The sequence below is a fragment of the Papilio polytes genome, unplaced genomic scaffold (genome assembly GCF_000836215.1).
Source record: "Papilio polytes unplaced genomic scaffold, Ppol_1.0 DF824269.1, whole genome shotgun sequence".
NCBI classification, from domain to species: Eukaryota; Metazoa; Arthropoda; class Insecta; order Lepidoptera; family Papilionidae; genus Papilio; species Papilio polytes.
In genome coordinates, this window is record NW_013524935.1 from 2,991,233 (window position 1) to 3,008,227 (window position 16,995).

At 32.9% G+C, this 16,995-nt stretch overlaps 2 protein-coding genes across 3 annotated transcripts; one reads left to right on the forward strand and one right to left on the reverse strand.

Annotated features, from left to right (window-relative positions):
* The first annotated feature begins 1,118 nt into the window (after positions 1–1,118).
* Positions 1,119–8,109, forward strand: LOC106108603 (aldo-keto reductase AKR2E4-like). Its single transcript, XM_013289851.1, has 7 exons — positions 1,119–1,219; positions 3,985–4,080; positions 5,009–5,179; positions 5,650–5,766; positions 6,134–6,301; positions 7,339–7,527; positions 7,885–8,109. Exons 1-7 carry the CDS (start codon positions 1,175–1,177, stop codon positions 8,071–8,073), a joined length of 975 nt encoding a protein of 324 aa, XP_013145305.1. The 5' UTR covers positions 1,119–1,174; the 3' UTR covers positions 8,074–8,109.
* A 210-nt stretch (positions 8,110–8,319) lies between these two features.
* On the reverse strand, positions 8,320–16,379 carry LOC106108753 (alpha-tocopherol transfer protein-like). Of its 2 annotated transcripts, none has more exons than XM_013290016.1 (8): positions 16,264–16,379; positions 12,455–12,614; positions 11,992–12,154; positions 11,228–11,286; positions 10,102–10,298; positions 9,819–9,929; positions 9,378–9,480; positions 8,320–9,029 (listed from the first exon to the last, which is right to left on the reverse strand). In XM_013290016.1, the coding sequence occupies exons 2-8, from the start codon at positions 12,606–12,608 to the stop codon at positions 8,878–8,880; spliced, it is 939 nt and encodes a 312-aa protein (XP_013145470.1). In that variant the 5' UTR covers positions 12,609–12,614; positions 16,264–16,379; the 3' UTR covers positions 8,320–8,877. The 2 variants fall into 2 exon arrangements, with proteins under 2 accessions (XP_013145470.1, XP_013145478.1); XM_013290024.1 differs by lacking the exon at positions 16,264–16,379 and adding an exon at positions 15,887–15,972.
* Positions 16,380–16,995: the final 616 nt, after the last annotated feature.

Below are 16,995 nucleotides of genomic sequence, written 5' to 3' on the forward strand. Positions count from 1 at the left end.
TTTGTGTGCTTTCGCATGTATGGCTAGCTTTACAAGGAAAGTACAATGACCTCATTGAATACCGGTGTAAAGTATTTATTATGTTTAGTTAGGTAAGCGCTAGGGTTGGCAACTTTCAATAAATAACCGAACAGTGGTGCCAAAAATACTTATCGATGACTTTTGGTTAACATTTTAGCGAACGAGGAAAATAAACGTCCTTGATTGTAGGATAAAATTAGCCATTTTTAGTGCGTTTTTATAAACTGGCCATTTTGGTCTGAGTACGTCAATGTCAAATCATGCAAACGAAGAATTGAACAAATTGGAAGATGTGTCAGCCCTAACGTAAGTTTTTTTTTGTGCTTTCGTATCTATAAACGTTTAAACTTGCCTCAAAGGTGTTATTTTTTTAAGACGTAGAACCAGTTGTTGTGATTAGTTGATAGCCGATAATTATTTTTTTAATGTAAAATTGCGAATTTAAGAACCTGGTAAAAACCCATGATGCTAAGCAGATAAATATGAGTAAGATTTTAAAATGTCAATAAAAACAAATAGACGTCTTTATGTATGTTTGCAGACAAGGTAAATATATTATTTTTAAAGCTGAGATGGATCTTCAATAAAATTTAACACAGGCAGTTTAGAATGTCTGATGAATTAAGACTTTAATTTTGAATTTCGAATATAAACAACGTTAAGGTTTTTTATGGTCGGGAATTCTGTCAGTTACAAAGTTTTCTGTTGATTATTACATTTGCCAGAATCTTGTTGATTTCGAGAATCATTTGAAGAATATGTTCACACCCTTCGTAAATATAAAAACCTCTACACAAAAGATGAGTGTCCTCCAAATGTTGTCATGCTGCCATTTTGCGTAGAGATTTTTCCTTATAAGCAAAATTAATAAAACACATTGAATTCTTAAGTCTATTACCTTCGATGAGGTGAGATAGAGATTTGTTACCTACACAGTCCTTCACAAAAGACTGCTTATGGTAGAAATGACCTTGAAATTCCCGCCAAAAACAAAAAGACGCTAACGATATCTATATCATTTTGCAGTTTTTTTCTTTAATAGGTATAATACAGTTCTAAAACCAGTACATTGACATTAGTGGTGCAGGTGTTTTTTTTCTCACATATATGTAAGCTTGTTTAAGTCTGCGATCAGTAGTGTTGTAACATTTAGATGGACAACATGTATCTCGTGTTCGCGCTATCGTCTTTGATTTATGTGAGTTTTAATTTATAATCTATATTTTGTTTCGAAGTAATGTGATTTAGAGTACTTTAGCAATAATAACCAATAAAAATAAATAGCTTTTTTTGTTATTCAGGTTATCTGTTTATTATTTTTGATGCGCTTGTTGTTGACTACCTAGTCTCGTGTTTTTTATTAAGTTTTTTTAATGGTTTTTGATGTCATATGCCACTAACTACATATGCTCGATGTAGTTTTGTAAATATTAAGTTGATATTTCAATTAAAGTTACAAAAAAATCTATTTTTTATTCTCGTGGCTACCAAAGGTCCCACAGCCTTGAATGCGAGGTTATAAAAAATTAGTTTTGAGTATTTTTAGTGTATTCTAAATTGCATAGTTATTTGTACCGCATCATTTAATAATCTAGTGGTTTAACTTTGTAAAGCTTTTATTTATCAAGGTTTTCGTAACCAAAAAATAGGACAAAGTGTATGCCAATTATTAATGTCTATCTATATTAATATTATGAAATGAAATGAAAATATTTATTATTAACAGTAAAGATTACACAAAGACAAATAACTTTTGACAATAACTTAAAATTATACATGACAGAAAGTTGTTATCATAAGTTACTATACATGGTTATTCGAGTAAATCTGGTGATGGCCGCACTAGGCAATGCCTTTATCGTGGCCACCGAAAATTCATACATACTATCCGGATCCATACATAAAATTACAGAAGCCCACACTCAGGGCAGCGTCTATAACGCGTATTTAATTAAAAGTTACTCATATATAAATTTATCTTACTTCTTACTAATATTATAAATGCGAAAGTTTAGATGGATGGATGGATAGATGGATGTTTGTTAGCGTTTGTAGCCTAAACGGCTGAACGGATCTCCATGAAATTTGGCGAAGTTTTAGAGCATAGTCTGGAAGAACACTTAGGCTACTTTTTATCCCGGGATAAGTTACGGTTCCCGTGGGATTCATTAATTTAGTTTTTTAATGTTTAGTCGATCATTCTGCAACGGTTCAACATATCTTATTGAAATTTGGCACAGATATAAAACTAAGTCTGAAGTACACATGGGATAAGATCATTCCCGAGGTGTCCGGTTCCCGAGGGATACGTAGCGTTTTGTTATTTATATAGTTCGTATGTTTTCTAATACCAGACGAAGTCGCGGGCAACAGCTCGTGAATTATAAAGAGAAAAGATTTGTATTTTTGTTTGTATTAAAATAACTCAAAAACAACTGGGCCGATTTTAATAATTCTTTCACCATTAAAAAGTTACGTTCTCAGGAAGTAACATAGGCTGTATTTTTTTATTTCACGCGGGCGAAGTCGCGAACAACAACTAGTCATTAAACAAAATGCAAAATTAGAATGAGGTTTTTCATGGTTTTTATCGAATTAATATTTTAAATAATTATCTACTTGCTTTTTGGATATGATTCCAAAATATTTAATACAAATAAAAGGAAAATGGATATCAAAATCCAAACTAAACTTCGATTCTCTTCAAGCAAGTGAAATCTAAATCAAAAGAAAGCTCCATTTAAAACTTAACAAAACCTATTCATGGTAACTGACTGAACTTTGTCACGACGTCCCATTTAGATGTTGTAACTAACAGTTGATATTTAAAATGTTGCAATCATCGTATGTGAACGTATAAAGCGTTTGCGACACCAATGTTATGTCAGTTTTAAATCGAACTAGAGACACGATCCGGTTAAGGGATAACAGAGCAATTTTTCCTATCGTAATCTTACCCATATGTTTGTAGCATGTTACCAATTGATTGCGAACTTCGTCGATTGATGAAATGTCCGATTGATATTTCTAACATAATCTTAAACACATGGTTTTGTCTTTTGACTCATTGGGTATATAGTTGTTAATTTGCTCACCACTTCATCCGGACATTAAAAAAATGTAAAAATGTAGTCTATGATACTCAGTGATATGATAGCTTTTTAAAGGTGCAAGAATTATAAAATCGGTACATATGGAAATTCAAAAATCCAAAGTACTTTATAATAGTATAGATTATATTAAAAATTAATATTTCGGTCCAAAGTCGATACTTTTCTATATCAGTACCAGAATACTAACAATTACTATTTTATTAAATACTTTGGTTGAGATATAATAGTAATAATTTTGTTTTTAAAAATAGTCAACTCTCAGATTCAGCGTGTGGTTCAACGTCTATAGTAAATCATCAGGTAAACGGCCTATTAATCTCTATGTAGATTAAAAATCATCTTTAATCGAATATTCATTTAAAAATTGACTCATCCTTGCACGTGGCTGAACAGGGAAAAACCGCATGTAAACATTTATATTGGTATCAGTTTTTATTTTATCGACTATAATATTAACTGGCAGCTTAGAAACTTACGTCTAAGATGCTGTTTATAATAAAAAAAAAAAACTCTGGTTAATTAACGTTGGAATTTTCGTATCGCGGAAGGAATTACAAATTATGTTATTTGATAAAAAAGAGTAAATCGTAATTAATTCTGTTAGAATATAACTATTTTGCAGAATTTGAATTATTTCATTATGTAATTATAAACTTTGTACATCTAATGGCCATAGGCCCAATAACAAGATCGTAGGGTACCGAATAACAAGACGACACCTTCCAATGCATCCTTGTGTCGCAAATATTTCAATACAGATAATAAATTAAATGAATATTTAGACGATCTTACTATATGTTTTTAATCTGTATCTTAGAGGATTGCAAATAGGAATGCCGTTATTTTGCAGATGGCGGGAGCGTCTCGGGCGCCGTGCGTGGAATTAAACGATGGAAATCTGATGCCGATCGTTGCCCTGGGAACTGGTAGGGGCACCGCTAAGGAGGTAACATCTATTAAATACTATACAAACTTCATGAAGGCTTGCATTTTCCCACGTGATAAGCTCAGGAGCTATATTTATGTCCAATGTGGGAAGATCTGCGGTTTTAAAAATAGTATGTTTACTTGGAAAATCACAATGTTTATGCGTAATTGGTAATTATAAATACAGGAATATAATGTCATGGTTCATGATTATTAAAGGGACATTATTTATCTGATGTTTGTGCGTCATTAAATTGACATTTTGATTAAATGTAAATAATGTTAACTCGTTCATCGATAGGAAGAGATTTTTTGTATCGTAACATTATTAAGAAGAGGGAAAGAAGACTGAAATGATGATTGAAATAACTACGTCTTCGGACTCCACTTCTTTAAATAACATAAGGTGGCAAACGAGCAAGCGGCAATCTGAATCCACCGAAATGGAAAGCGACCACTGCTCATAGACATCCGCAATTGCAGATGCGTTGCCTACCCTTATCCGACGGGGGAGGAGACACACATAAAGAGGAAATTTTCCCTTCCTATGCGTCTCCACCGACAAATCCACTTTTCCTTCCCATTCTTTCCTATTAAGAAAACGGTGGAAAGGGAAAGGGACTAAAATTAGGCCTCTGGCACCACACTCATTAGACGAAACGCGAAATTGCTTCCACTTCACGTCTGTTTTCTCTGTGTTCGTGGAATTACACTGGGCGAGTCGGCCCATTCGTGCGAAGATATTAAAGCGGGCTCTACCACTGTTAAAAAACTTAAAGTGAGATAAGGCCACGATGAATTGGGTATCTATGTTAGAGATGTCCAGTTATACAATGTTAGTTCTGTCATGTTGCTATACAAACATAGATTATCTACATAAGAATCAAGCGCTGGTTTAAAAAGATAATTATTAAAATTATTTGATGCTCATTTTTTTCCGTTTCCAGAATGAATCAGTAGACGAGGTGCGTAAGGCCGTGTTCTGGGCGCTAGAAGCTGGCTATCGGCATATCGACACAGCCGCTGTGTATGATGACGAGGAACAAGTCGGCCAGGGGATAGCTGAGGCGATACAGAAGAACATCGTCACTAGAGAAGATATATTCGTTACGACAAAGGTAACATGATTTATTTATCTTCAGTGAAATTGTCCATTGACAGATGTAGATTTCTAGAAAAATGAGGTGGAAAACAACCTACAAAGCTTAAAATTTTACTAAAAGTGAATGCGGAAAAAAGTTAAACTTAGTATAAGCAAATATTAGTACAAATTTTGCTTATACTCAGTTTATTAAGTAAACTTTATACCGCGTTTATCTGTAAGAGCTCTTAGGCTAAGATTGGGACTGGGGTTCATAGACGAAATTCTAGACTCGTACAACGTTAGGCTATCCTAGATAGTTACTATGTTTTTTTTAGAGTATAAACCTAGAATAATATTAGAAATTCTTAGTTCCGTTTGTAAATGGTATACATATATTGACATCTCTCTCATCTTTAAAGAAAAAGGAGACGACTATGGTTTTAGTTGGTCCGGTTCTAAATCATATTATTTATGTATTATAATAATTATGTTATTATATTCCAGTTGTGGAACGACAAGCATCGTCGTGAGCAAGTGGTGCCGGCGCTGCAGGAATCATTGAGACGTCTCGGCCTCGCCTACGTCGATCTCTTCCTCATACACTTCCCAGTCGCTACTAAAGTAAGTTTAAAAGCGTCCACAGTTTTCACACAACTGTCTAATCACACTTTTATTCCTATGAGTTGATATTCTATTTTTAGTCAAAGATGTGCGCCCACTCTTAGTCTATTTTATCGTAGAAGTGAATGGAAACTAAGAACCTTTTTTTAAGTGCCTCAATTTTAACAAAACTATTTAATTAACTAGGAGACCATAAATGGATCAGCACACAATTTTAAGTTTGTTAAAGCACTGAAGTTACACATACTAAAATATCACGAATAAAATCTTTGTAGAAATCCTGTTCTATGCTTCCAAAGCTGCGCAATTTGCGAAAAGAGCGCCTTAAGATTACTCTGTGATTAAATTTACACTAAAACATTTCCAGGAAGACGGTTCTGCTGACTACGTGGATTATCTGGAAACGTGGCAGGGAATGGAGGACGCTAAAGCACAGGGTCTGGTGAAGTCCATCGGCGTCTCCAACTTCAACATCGACCAGCTGCAGAGACTGATTGCCGACAGCCGCACCAGACCTGTTGTTAATGAAGTCGAGGTGAGCAAGGAATAGTATTTGTATTTTACCTTTTTTTTGTGGTAAGAAACCGATATCTTACGAACATTATATTCTTACTAGCAGTTCCCGTGCGGCTTCATCCGCATGAAATTATGAAAACTTTATTTAATTGTTAACATTTGTCAAATTATCAATAGCAAATGTCAAAATGATATGACAAACCATTGAAATCTTGCTTCCCTGATGTTGGCAGCAACTTATGGCCTCTTTCCCACATTAGGGTTTTTATCCAAAATATTTACCCCCTAAGTTTATTGGCGTGAAAATATGTAGCCTAAAGCGTGACGTAAGTGTAGGGCTGTTTATTAAAAAAAGAATTATTCAAAAATATGCTGTAATTGCTGACATCTTAGGTAACAAAGAAGTGTGTGTTTACGCTTTATTATAATAGTAAGTATAGTTAAGTATTACAAAAAAGCATGTTGCTCTAATAACTCGATGTCCACGAATATACAACGGGTTTAGAGGTGTAGTCTGATGAACGAACGGAAGTTTTGAATATGTAAGCATTCTTACATACTGTAGATAATAAATATGCAGTGCCAGATGTTTATATGTTAACAAACTGCTCTTATTTATTACATAATCTGCATACAACAAAGCAAGTAGTTGAATAAAACATAGTTTTGTAACACCAGGAAGTATGAGTCATTTAACATAATCGATGCATACAGTAACAAGAATGCATTTAGTTCTCATCTTGTTTCTCTAAAATTAATGTCAAACTTAATTTTCTGCAAAGTTCAAAAATAATAATCTGAGAAAAATGATTTTTTACAGAATTTTGGATTTCTCTAGTAACAAGGAAAATAAATAGTATATAGACGAATTGAGTAACTCCTCTTTTGGGAAGTTGGTTAATAAATGCAATTAAAATGCTTTTGAACGATCGTTTAACGTGAAATTTTTATATTGTATGTGATTATGACATCAGTTATTAAAGTTGGCACGTCAAAATTAAGAGTCCTTTAGTATTTGAAGTGCCAAGTTAATTGCCTAAACATTTTTTTTTTCAGACCAGTCCGACTTTCACGCAAGAATCGATGGTGGCATTCTGCAGACAGAATGGTATAGTCGTCATGGGATACAGCCCCTTCGGTTTCTTCGTGGGCAGGGACAGTAGTATGAATATTGATAAATCAGCACTTCTACAAATTGCCGAGAAATACGGAAAATCATTCGGTCAAGTCATCCTGAGATATTTGGTAAGATTTTTATTGAATACTAGCTTTAGCCTGCGACTCCGCCCGTGTGGAATTAACAAAAACAAATCTGTGGAGCCTATGTTTTCTTCCAGACTATCCTCTACATCTATACCAAATTTCATTGAAATCTGTTCAGCCGTTTAGGCTAGAAACTCTAACAAACATCCATCCATCTAAACTTTCGCATTTATAATATTAGTATGATTTGTCTTTAAATAAATTACAAATTCAGATATTTCAAAGAGAGTGAGACGACTATATGTCTCTCATTTCTTGTCTCTTACAAATTACAAGCTGCCAAAAGCTTTGAATAGTTTTTTTATTTCACTTGTTATATGTCTAATTCACTTTTTTCAGATCGAACGCGGCGTAGTTCCGATACCAAAGTCAACGAACCCAAAGAGAATAGCACAGAACATTGATTTGTTCGATTTCAGTTTAACAGAAGAAGAGGTGGCTGTAATCAGCGGATACAACACCAACAAGAGGGTCATTCACCCAGTTGACTGGAAAGACTATCCTTTCTATCCTTTTGGACAGGAATAATCTAGAAATTTAAGTTTAATAAAGTATAGTTATTTAGCCGTGTTTTTTCTTATCTCTCTGTAGGTATCCAATTTGAAGGATAAACTGCTAAATGGATCTCGATGCATAAATGTAAAGAATATTCTGGAAGAACAAATAGGTTGTTTACTTTTGTTTTTATAATTCTACATGGATAGAATCGCGGGAAAGCTAATATTAAAAAAAGGTCTTTGATGACAAATTAAATATGACAAAATAAAAACAAAATACTATCTTATTATATTTATTTAGATTATAAGCTTTTAATAGCAGTTATGTCACATTATAACTATGGGTAGGGAATAATATTGATGTATTTGTCTTTGTTTTGTCAAAGGGAATGTAAGGGATGACAATATTTGTTAATATCATTGAAACTGAAACCCGGAGTTAAAAACAGTTAAAAGCATTTTATAGACATTCCATTTTATTATTATTCTTAATTATCTTACATATATTACTATTTTGCATAAATTTAATAATCTTACGACGAAATTATTTCAACACGAATTTGAAATGTTTTTAAACTTTTTTTTTCTTCTTAAAGATTAAATTTATTATTGTCTATATTGTGCATGGTACGTTTTTACAAATTTTTGTAGTTATAGAAGTTTTTTAAATCCATTGTTGATTGATGATTATCTAATTTGACATACTTATGTACAAAAATCGTAAAATCTGAATATGAAATATTAACCACTTTAGCACAAAGTTCTTATAAAAATTATGATTAACAATATTTTTATACTATTTTCCTTCTAGCCTTAATAATAATACTAGCCTAGCCTAATCAATAGCCAATTGCCTGAAAGAGCCGTCTATACCGAATAGTTCATCGTAGTTTGTCGGCTTGCCTGGTCTGAGAGATTCATTGGCCTTCACCGAGTCCTGAGCTTTGAACCATTCACGGTATTCTATTAGTTTCTGTGTCCATTGATCTGAAAAAAAAAAATACTCAGTTTGAAGATTGTATTTTCAAAAGTTTCACAATCAAAACATGTATAAAAAGTCAAGCGGTGTTTGTCATAATAGCGAAGCAACCGCTACCCATAGACATCCAGATTTGCAGATGAGTTGCCTACCTTCAATCAACAAAAAGAGGAAGAGGAAGAGGAGGAAAAAGGAAGAGGAGGCTGTATACGGAATTGCTTCTAATTGTTTCATGTCTTCTGTGTGGTCGTGGTATTGTGGGGGACGGCATATTTACGCGACAGCTTTTGCAGGCTCTACCAATATTGTATGAGTTATTGACAGTGGAAATATATGGATGTGAGATTCGATTTTACCTTGTAGCTCATCCATAGTGCCGCACTGGCCACCATATTCTTCAGGCAACATCTCTTGAGGTACGTATTTATATAAATCCTTCAGCTCTTTGTGAATGAAGATCTGTGAATTATTTCATACTAATATTATTAATGTGAAAGTTTAAATAGATGGCTGTTTGATAGAGTTTGTCGACTAAACGAAAGAATGGATGTCGATGAAATTTGCAGAGCATAGTCTTGTTGAACACAGGTTACTCAGTTTTGTTTTTATTAGTACGACGCGGATGGAGTCGCGGGCGAATGTAAGATATGTTATTTATAAGAAAATGACACAGAGGTTAAATAATAGACTTCTTTTAGATGACATTTTTCAGAATTTTGACGATATGTTTTACTGGATTTAGAAATTGTCCGAGTTCTAGCTTTTAGACTAGCGAACTTGTTGTAATGTTGACTTACCCTCTTCCTGATCTTTTCCTTCAGGAATGGCTTCACAAAGGTGATAAACCTTTCAACTATAGGTGAAGTATTTATAATGTGCACTTCCTTCAATTTCACTGGATACGCCTCCTGAAAATAAGCAACAAAATATTTAACAATTGCATTTACATTTTTTGAGATATAATTTGGTTTTTAAAATACATGAAATTGAAGGTTGGGTGAAATTAGAACCTTATACCCAAGGAACAAGGTTACAATTCACTAAAATTATTTGCATTTTTATATATCAATTGCATGTTACCTGTACGCAAATCATAAACTTCTTAATAACAGTGGGCGAGAGTCGCGCGAGCAGGCTGGGGCCGAGCACCGCCGCGTCCAGCACGTAGATATCTCCAGCCACGCCCTGTACCTCCTCCACGAGTCGTACATCTCCCACCATAAGCGCCAGCTTCAGGGTGTCCGTGATCTGCTGACCGTCCAGGCTTGGGTGGACACCTGGTCAATAAACGTACAGAGCTAGCGTTAAGGATAACTCAATCGATTAGGATCTTCTTTCCTATATAGCCAAACGTTAGTCTCCTTTCAGTTCTGATAAATTCTGATAGTTCGACTTTTAAGTTAAAACTTCTGTAGTCATCATTAACTTGCCCTTACGCAGGGTCGGCACAGTCTGTGCTGCTCTTCCACACATTTCTATCAGCCGTCATATCTGAATCCACTCCTTTCTTAAGCATATCCTCTTTCACACAATCCATCCATGCTCTCTTCAGTTTTCCTCTACCTTTGTAGCCATCCACATTCAATCTTAACTTCTGTTAAACTTCTGTAGTGACATTAAGAACTAAAATACCTATTTTCAGTTAAGAACGTCCCTATAGATTTTTTCTGCTTAAAATTATCTATACAAATTATTTTGAATCAGACATATGTATTTGTAAGTATACTATTTTGTACCTCTAGTGATGTACCATATCACGAATAAGGAAGAACTACACGCGTTTGATTTAATCTTTATGTTAATTCAGAACGCGAATTGCATTTTAATTTGAATACTTAGAAATAACTAAAACAAAGAGAACATATAACATTACTATACTCAATTGTTATGTTGAACTGAATAAATACAACATTTAACAAAGTTTTGGTACTAAATAAATGTATTATATCTATTGTAAGATAATAGTTATCTATACAATTGTCAGGTACATTTATTATTTCATGACAGTAAAGTGGTCCACCGTAATGTACTGATATTTAATGCATTGATGGGTTTCCATTGCTCAACCCTGTTTATCGTTATTTCGTTTTTTTCATGGTGAATGTAATAGATAACAATATGTTTTGTAAATCTGTTTTAGCAGTGGAACACGAATGTTACGTTCTCGAAGTGCTGAGAATGTTTTGGTTGCAAAATATTGTTTTACCTCTACATATGGTGACTCGTCTGCCATTCGGAGTTACTCCTGGTAGAGGTGGTCCTTGCCTAAAAATAATCATTAATAAAAGTATATTGATAGTAAACTTCTAGGATACAGAAGGGAAGAGTACAAATGGAATAGTTACAGAATTTTATAACAAATTTAATAAACATTACACACCCTCGAAAAACATCACCTTCAATTGGATGGATATAATCGGACAAAAAAACCACTTCTCTCTAGTCCATATGCAAAAACATCATCATGTCTAGTGATTGTTTACACAATCAGTTATTGCTGTCCTATTACGCAGCCGGACGATCACGACATAATGACCTTGAGATGGCCAAGGCTAATCTTACCTCAACCTACTTGGGAAACACAACTTAAATGCTAAAGTAATTATTGCTAAATTCGCTTGACTCTATTATAGTCAATATACTCCAGTCAGTGTGATTCGTAAATGTCGATGTCTTTGTTTACTTTGTAATATAAAAACTACTTTTAAAATTGTATATTTACTTTAACAAACTACCAATTAAGCGATTCATTTTGCTTATTACCAGGTGTGTCTCGGTATATCAAAAATCGCCATATTTCAAAATCTGTCCGTGACACCTACCGTGATAGAGAAATCTGAGGATAGAACCCAGGATATTATATAGGATGTCCGGAAAAGACGTGTACAAACATTCCAAGGAATGTGGTCTTCTGGTGTCCACGTCTTTTTTGGACACCCTGTAATCTCTCTACATACTCGTAATACTTACAGTTTTCCCTTCAAGATCTCTCTAAGCTCAGGACTGGTGGCATCTCGGTTGGAAAAGAACTCAGGACAGGCGGCGCGCATCGTGAAGTACATGTCCAGCTTGCGTTTGCATTTCTCCAACGAGAAACTGCTGCCGCGTAGGAACGTTAGTAGCGGCATATCCTCTGTCATAGAAACATAGAATATAAATGATGGCTTAACTGCATTCGTTGGTCTAATTATATTATTGAAATACCCAATTGGTTATACTGTCCCATAGAAGTCAAGAACCTTGGATCATGGTCAGTCCGTTTTGCAAGACATCTACCTTGGTTACTTGGAATTTTTGTCTAAATAGTAATAGAAATAGAGTAATTCTTTAATTAAGTTTGTCTTGGTTCGTATTACCATCAACATTTTATTACCAAAACGGCTGTAGGTGCTGTGACGTTGAAGTAAAAATTGGTAAGAAACGTTTCACTTACCCCAGTCATCAGGTAAATGCGGTTGCTTCCTGAGCCATTCTTTAATCGCCGCCAAATCCTTATAGCGAGTGTTGACGTCTTCTTTTAATTCTTCTCGAATCTTCTTTGATATTTCCCCCGAGGGCTGGACTAAGAGGTCGGTCTTTAACTTCATGTTGTACTGTGAATTACGAAATATTAAATTGTAATTTAAAATGACTTCTATCCCTATAGACATTTCATATATCGAAGTAATTTTTATTTGGTATTTTAGAAACAATAGCTTAGGCTTTTAAGACAGTACCTCTATTGACTTATTTAGTTTAGTTTTTGTTTGTCACCGATCATCTGTGAACTCTGTCAGTTTATAATGTTACTAGGTATATTTAAGTTTCATACAGTTTTAGACCACGTTTATCTAATTATGATGGTTTTGGTATGTGTTAATTTTATTGCTTTTCTGACCTCTACACTATCTATATAGAGAAAATGTTTCGTAGCTTGTAATTAAGCAGTGTACATACGCACTCTGATAGAAATTGTGTAACAATAAATTGGGATGTACAATGTCAAAGATGTAAAAACCCTGTGCTAATTATAATGCTTCGCATTAGGATTGTGGGTTCGAGTTCTAAAGCAAATTATTACTTTTAATTATTGTAGTAAAATCTGAATAACTTTAAATAAAAGTAATCTTGTAGTGTGCAGTTCAGTTTTGTAGTTTACTGTCTTCGAAAATGTCATAGGGATGGATGATATTAGATTAATGTTTTTTTACGGAATTTCATACATAATTAGGATAATACGTTTGAGTTAAAACAAAGGTAAAATGGTACAAATAAATTTTAATTGTTCATAGATTAGGGATTAAAGATACTGTTATATTCTAGCAAGTTCTAGGTTATGTAACTGTGAGTATTATTTAGTAATAACAGATTATGTAATTTCTAGTCATTTCCAGTGAAATGTCTATAATACCTGCTTATTATTTTGTAATTCTCAACTGTCATCAGATCTAAATACCTACAAGTACAGATAATATAAAGTTAGTGTTCACGTCTATTATTTAAAAGAGAAACGTCATTGACGATATCATGGCCATAAATAAGAGAAAACAATCTATGTCTATGTATACATCGGTTTAAAACTTTCTACTTTTATTGTTACCAATGGTCATCTGTAGTTCGAAATTCGACCATTAATTAATCGACCTTTGATAACGTTCTTTTGTCAATAACCAAAACTTGATGAATAAAGTTTTGTATTCAAAATATTGCTTTATGCAGTTTTAATTAAACATATAAGTTTATCGTGCCTTTAATCGACTTTAAAGATGGTGAAAGAGATCAAATTATATAAAGTGGTTCTCACAATGTGTGTCAATTTAAATTACCGAGATCGACTTGTGAGAGGATTTCGACCTACATTACGAAGAGAAAACAGATTTACTAATACTTTTAATGTAGATGTTATTAAAATTTATTTCCTACTAAAAGATGCGTTTTGCTGCATTTCGACAAGAGACAGAAGATGCAACTTTAAGAGGAAAGAAAGAGATAACAGTAAATATTCAAATGTCTACTATATTTAAAAATGCGTGTTACTAATACAGTTGATGGGAGGATGTTTGTTAGAGTTTCTGCCTAAACGACTAAACGAATCTCCATGAAATTTTGCATATATGTAGTAGATATTTTGGAAGAATAGATAGGTTACTAACTTTTGTCTTTTTTTAATTCCACGTGTACGTAGTCACGGGCAAAAGCTAGTTATTAACATATACCCCTATATCTCTGTATTTCTTTGTTTTAATACATTAGGTTTTTGTATAGTTGCAAGTTCAAGACGAATACGTGCAGTAACGGGCTAGAGGTGAACGCCCTCTAGCGTAAAGGTCTAGAGCAATGCAACGGCATTCATTGAATCAGTAACACTTATCTTAGATGCAGTTAACCGTGGGTTTACACTGCGGTAAGAACATCTTGCATCTCTGTTTTTTTGAGACAGAATAAGAAGGGTAACGATATCTATTATACAATGTGTTTGGACAGTTGAAACTCACAATTAGAAAAAGCAGAGCGTAAATTGATTGACAATTGGTATATAATAATTTAAAAAAAGAATTACTGTATGAATACTAAACAATTGATAATCTTACTTTTTAAGTTAAGCTTTCTTAAAAGCTGGTAAGGCTATGGAGGTCATATTGCATAGCCTTACATACTTATATAGACAAGAAACATCTGTCGTGATAAATACAATTATTTTAAAAATAATATAGTAGCTTATAAAGTAAATATGTAAATTGGTTTAAAAAATCTTCGAGAACAAAGCTCCGGTTTATGTTCTTTTTTATATTTGAAGTGAAAGTAATTTTTTATTAAGTGAAAATAGACAGTCTGTGAACTAAAAAACTTTAGACACAATAGTAACTGTGAAATTCTAGTTCATAGAAGTATTGCTTTTATTTTATATATGATGTTTCTTTCTGTTTTGTCTGCATATTCTTTATCTTCTGAGAGTCGTAGAATTTATTGGCAAATAACCTAACTACATTAATAATTGTATTATGTATTGCAAAAATTCAAATTTGATTGGTACTTTATGAGTCACACTTTTCAACGCCAACAGCGGTTGCAGGTTCGAATCCCGAAATTTACATTAACAGATAAAATAAATCTCAAGGGCTTGTCAATTACTATTAGGATAACAATCGGACGTGAAAAATATATGATGGAAATGTCGGGTGTTGTTATCTGACAGTGACGGCATAAGCTACCTGGGCCTCTATCAGCCAGTTGTGGGACAGGCCCTTAATGTTTCATTGAAAAAAAAAATCAAATTTAATTAAATGTATTAATAGATTCGACGTTGAAGATCTAAAAACGTCACAGTATGTGAAATATGTATATTAGTTTAACCTATTATCTTTGCTACGTGTGAAAACTTTAAATACATTGTGTTATTGCTATGAATCGTTATTCACACTTAGATGTGATATAGAGATACAAGATATAGTGTAAACGTTATTTGTATTGTTTTACTAAAAGTTTATAAAAATCGCTGTAAAACAAAATACAAGAGGCCTTTTAAGAAAATTGTTATGAAAAAATATTTAATATGCAATCATATTTAATATTAAAAGTTAAAGTCTTGTTTACAAAAATAAACTAATTGTTTTTCTTCGGCTCCTTAAAGACTTCCTATTTTTTTAAGTACGTGGATGACCTTATATGCATAAATGTCTACAAATGAACTTTTATATTCAAACCTCAATACACGGATATAACGAAGGAACAAAGAACTTTCACTTTCAATAAACATTTTACGAACATAACGAGGTTAAGATGAATTTAACTTACAAGTATACTATAAACAAATATATTTTTAACGTGAATTTATAATTATTGCAATTCAAAAGCTTACATAAATAAAGATATTAAAAAAACTTACGAATTACAGTCTAATTTCGTTCAATAGAACACTACAATCAGTTACAAAATAAGTAACTACGAAATGAGGGTAGGTTGAAATATCGATAGTCACTTTGTCTTTTAGTTTCACAACATCATCTAAAAATATTCCCACATACGGGATGGTGTAATCACCAAGCAGGTTCTTAAGCAATACCCGAAATCTTACAAAGACATACTCAATTAAAGCTTCATGTTTCGTCATGGCAAACAAAACACCATTAACTTTATATTTAAAACTATAAAAACAATTGAATTGGCGATGGTTTTAATTTTTAATATCCTTTCTAATTTTGAAATCGATTCCAATATTAAAATAAAATAAAAATATTTTTTAAATCAGAAAAATAAACTTACCTTTTTCTTTTCGTGGCACTGGCACAAATTAAAAAGTTTTTATTAAGTAACAACTTTCGTCAGTCGAAGAAGTGACGTCCGCAAAGCACCAACAACAGACTGTTACTGACCCACTCTTGCTGTGCGGTTGGGAAATGTTGCACTTCGGAGTTAACCTGATGCCCCGCTTGAACGTCTGATCTACTTGTACAAGTACTTGATCAAGTAAATAATTACATTGTATGTTTTTTTTGTAATAAAAATAATGATTTTAATTATGAACGTTCAGTTTTTAACTAAATTATAGTTAGTTTTAGTTACTATCGAATTTACTATTGAGAATATCGCAGCAAAAAAATTGTCCCTAACTTGTAAATAATAAATTCTTACATAATCAGTTTAATTAACCAATTTAAAGAAAATATTTTATTTTAGTTACTGAATTTTTACTACTATACATATAAGGAAAGTAAATTCTTTTTTTATTCATTTCTAATCCTAGCGTCTCAACGCTCCTTAGACATATAACTAAAGGCATCAATACTTTGCTTTTACAAAACACTTAATGATTTCAATAATCCGGAATTAATAATTTTATTTTTATATAATACATTTGTTTTTATTTTTATACAAATCTTGTAAAACCTATTATATAGGGAATAAGAAATAAAGATATATGGAAAAATGTCAATATGTGGAAACATTATTCGCCACTTCCTTACTAAAATTAGTTTTATGAGCCGATCGATTTTA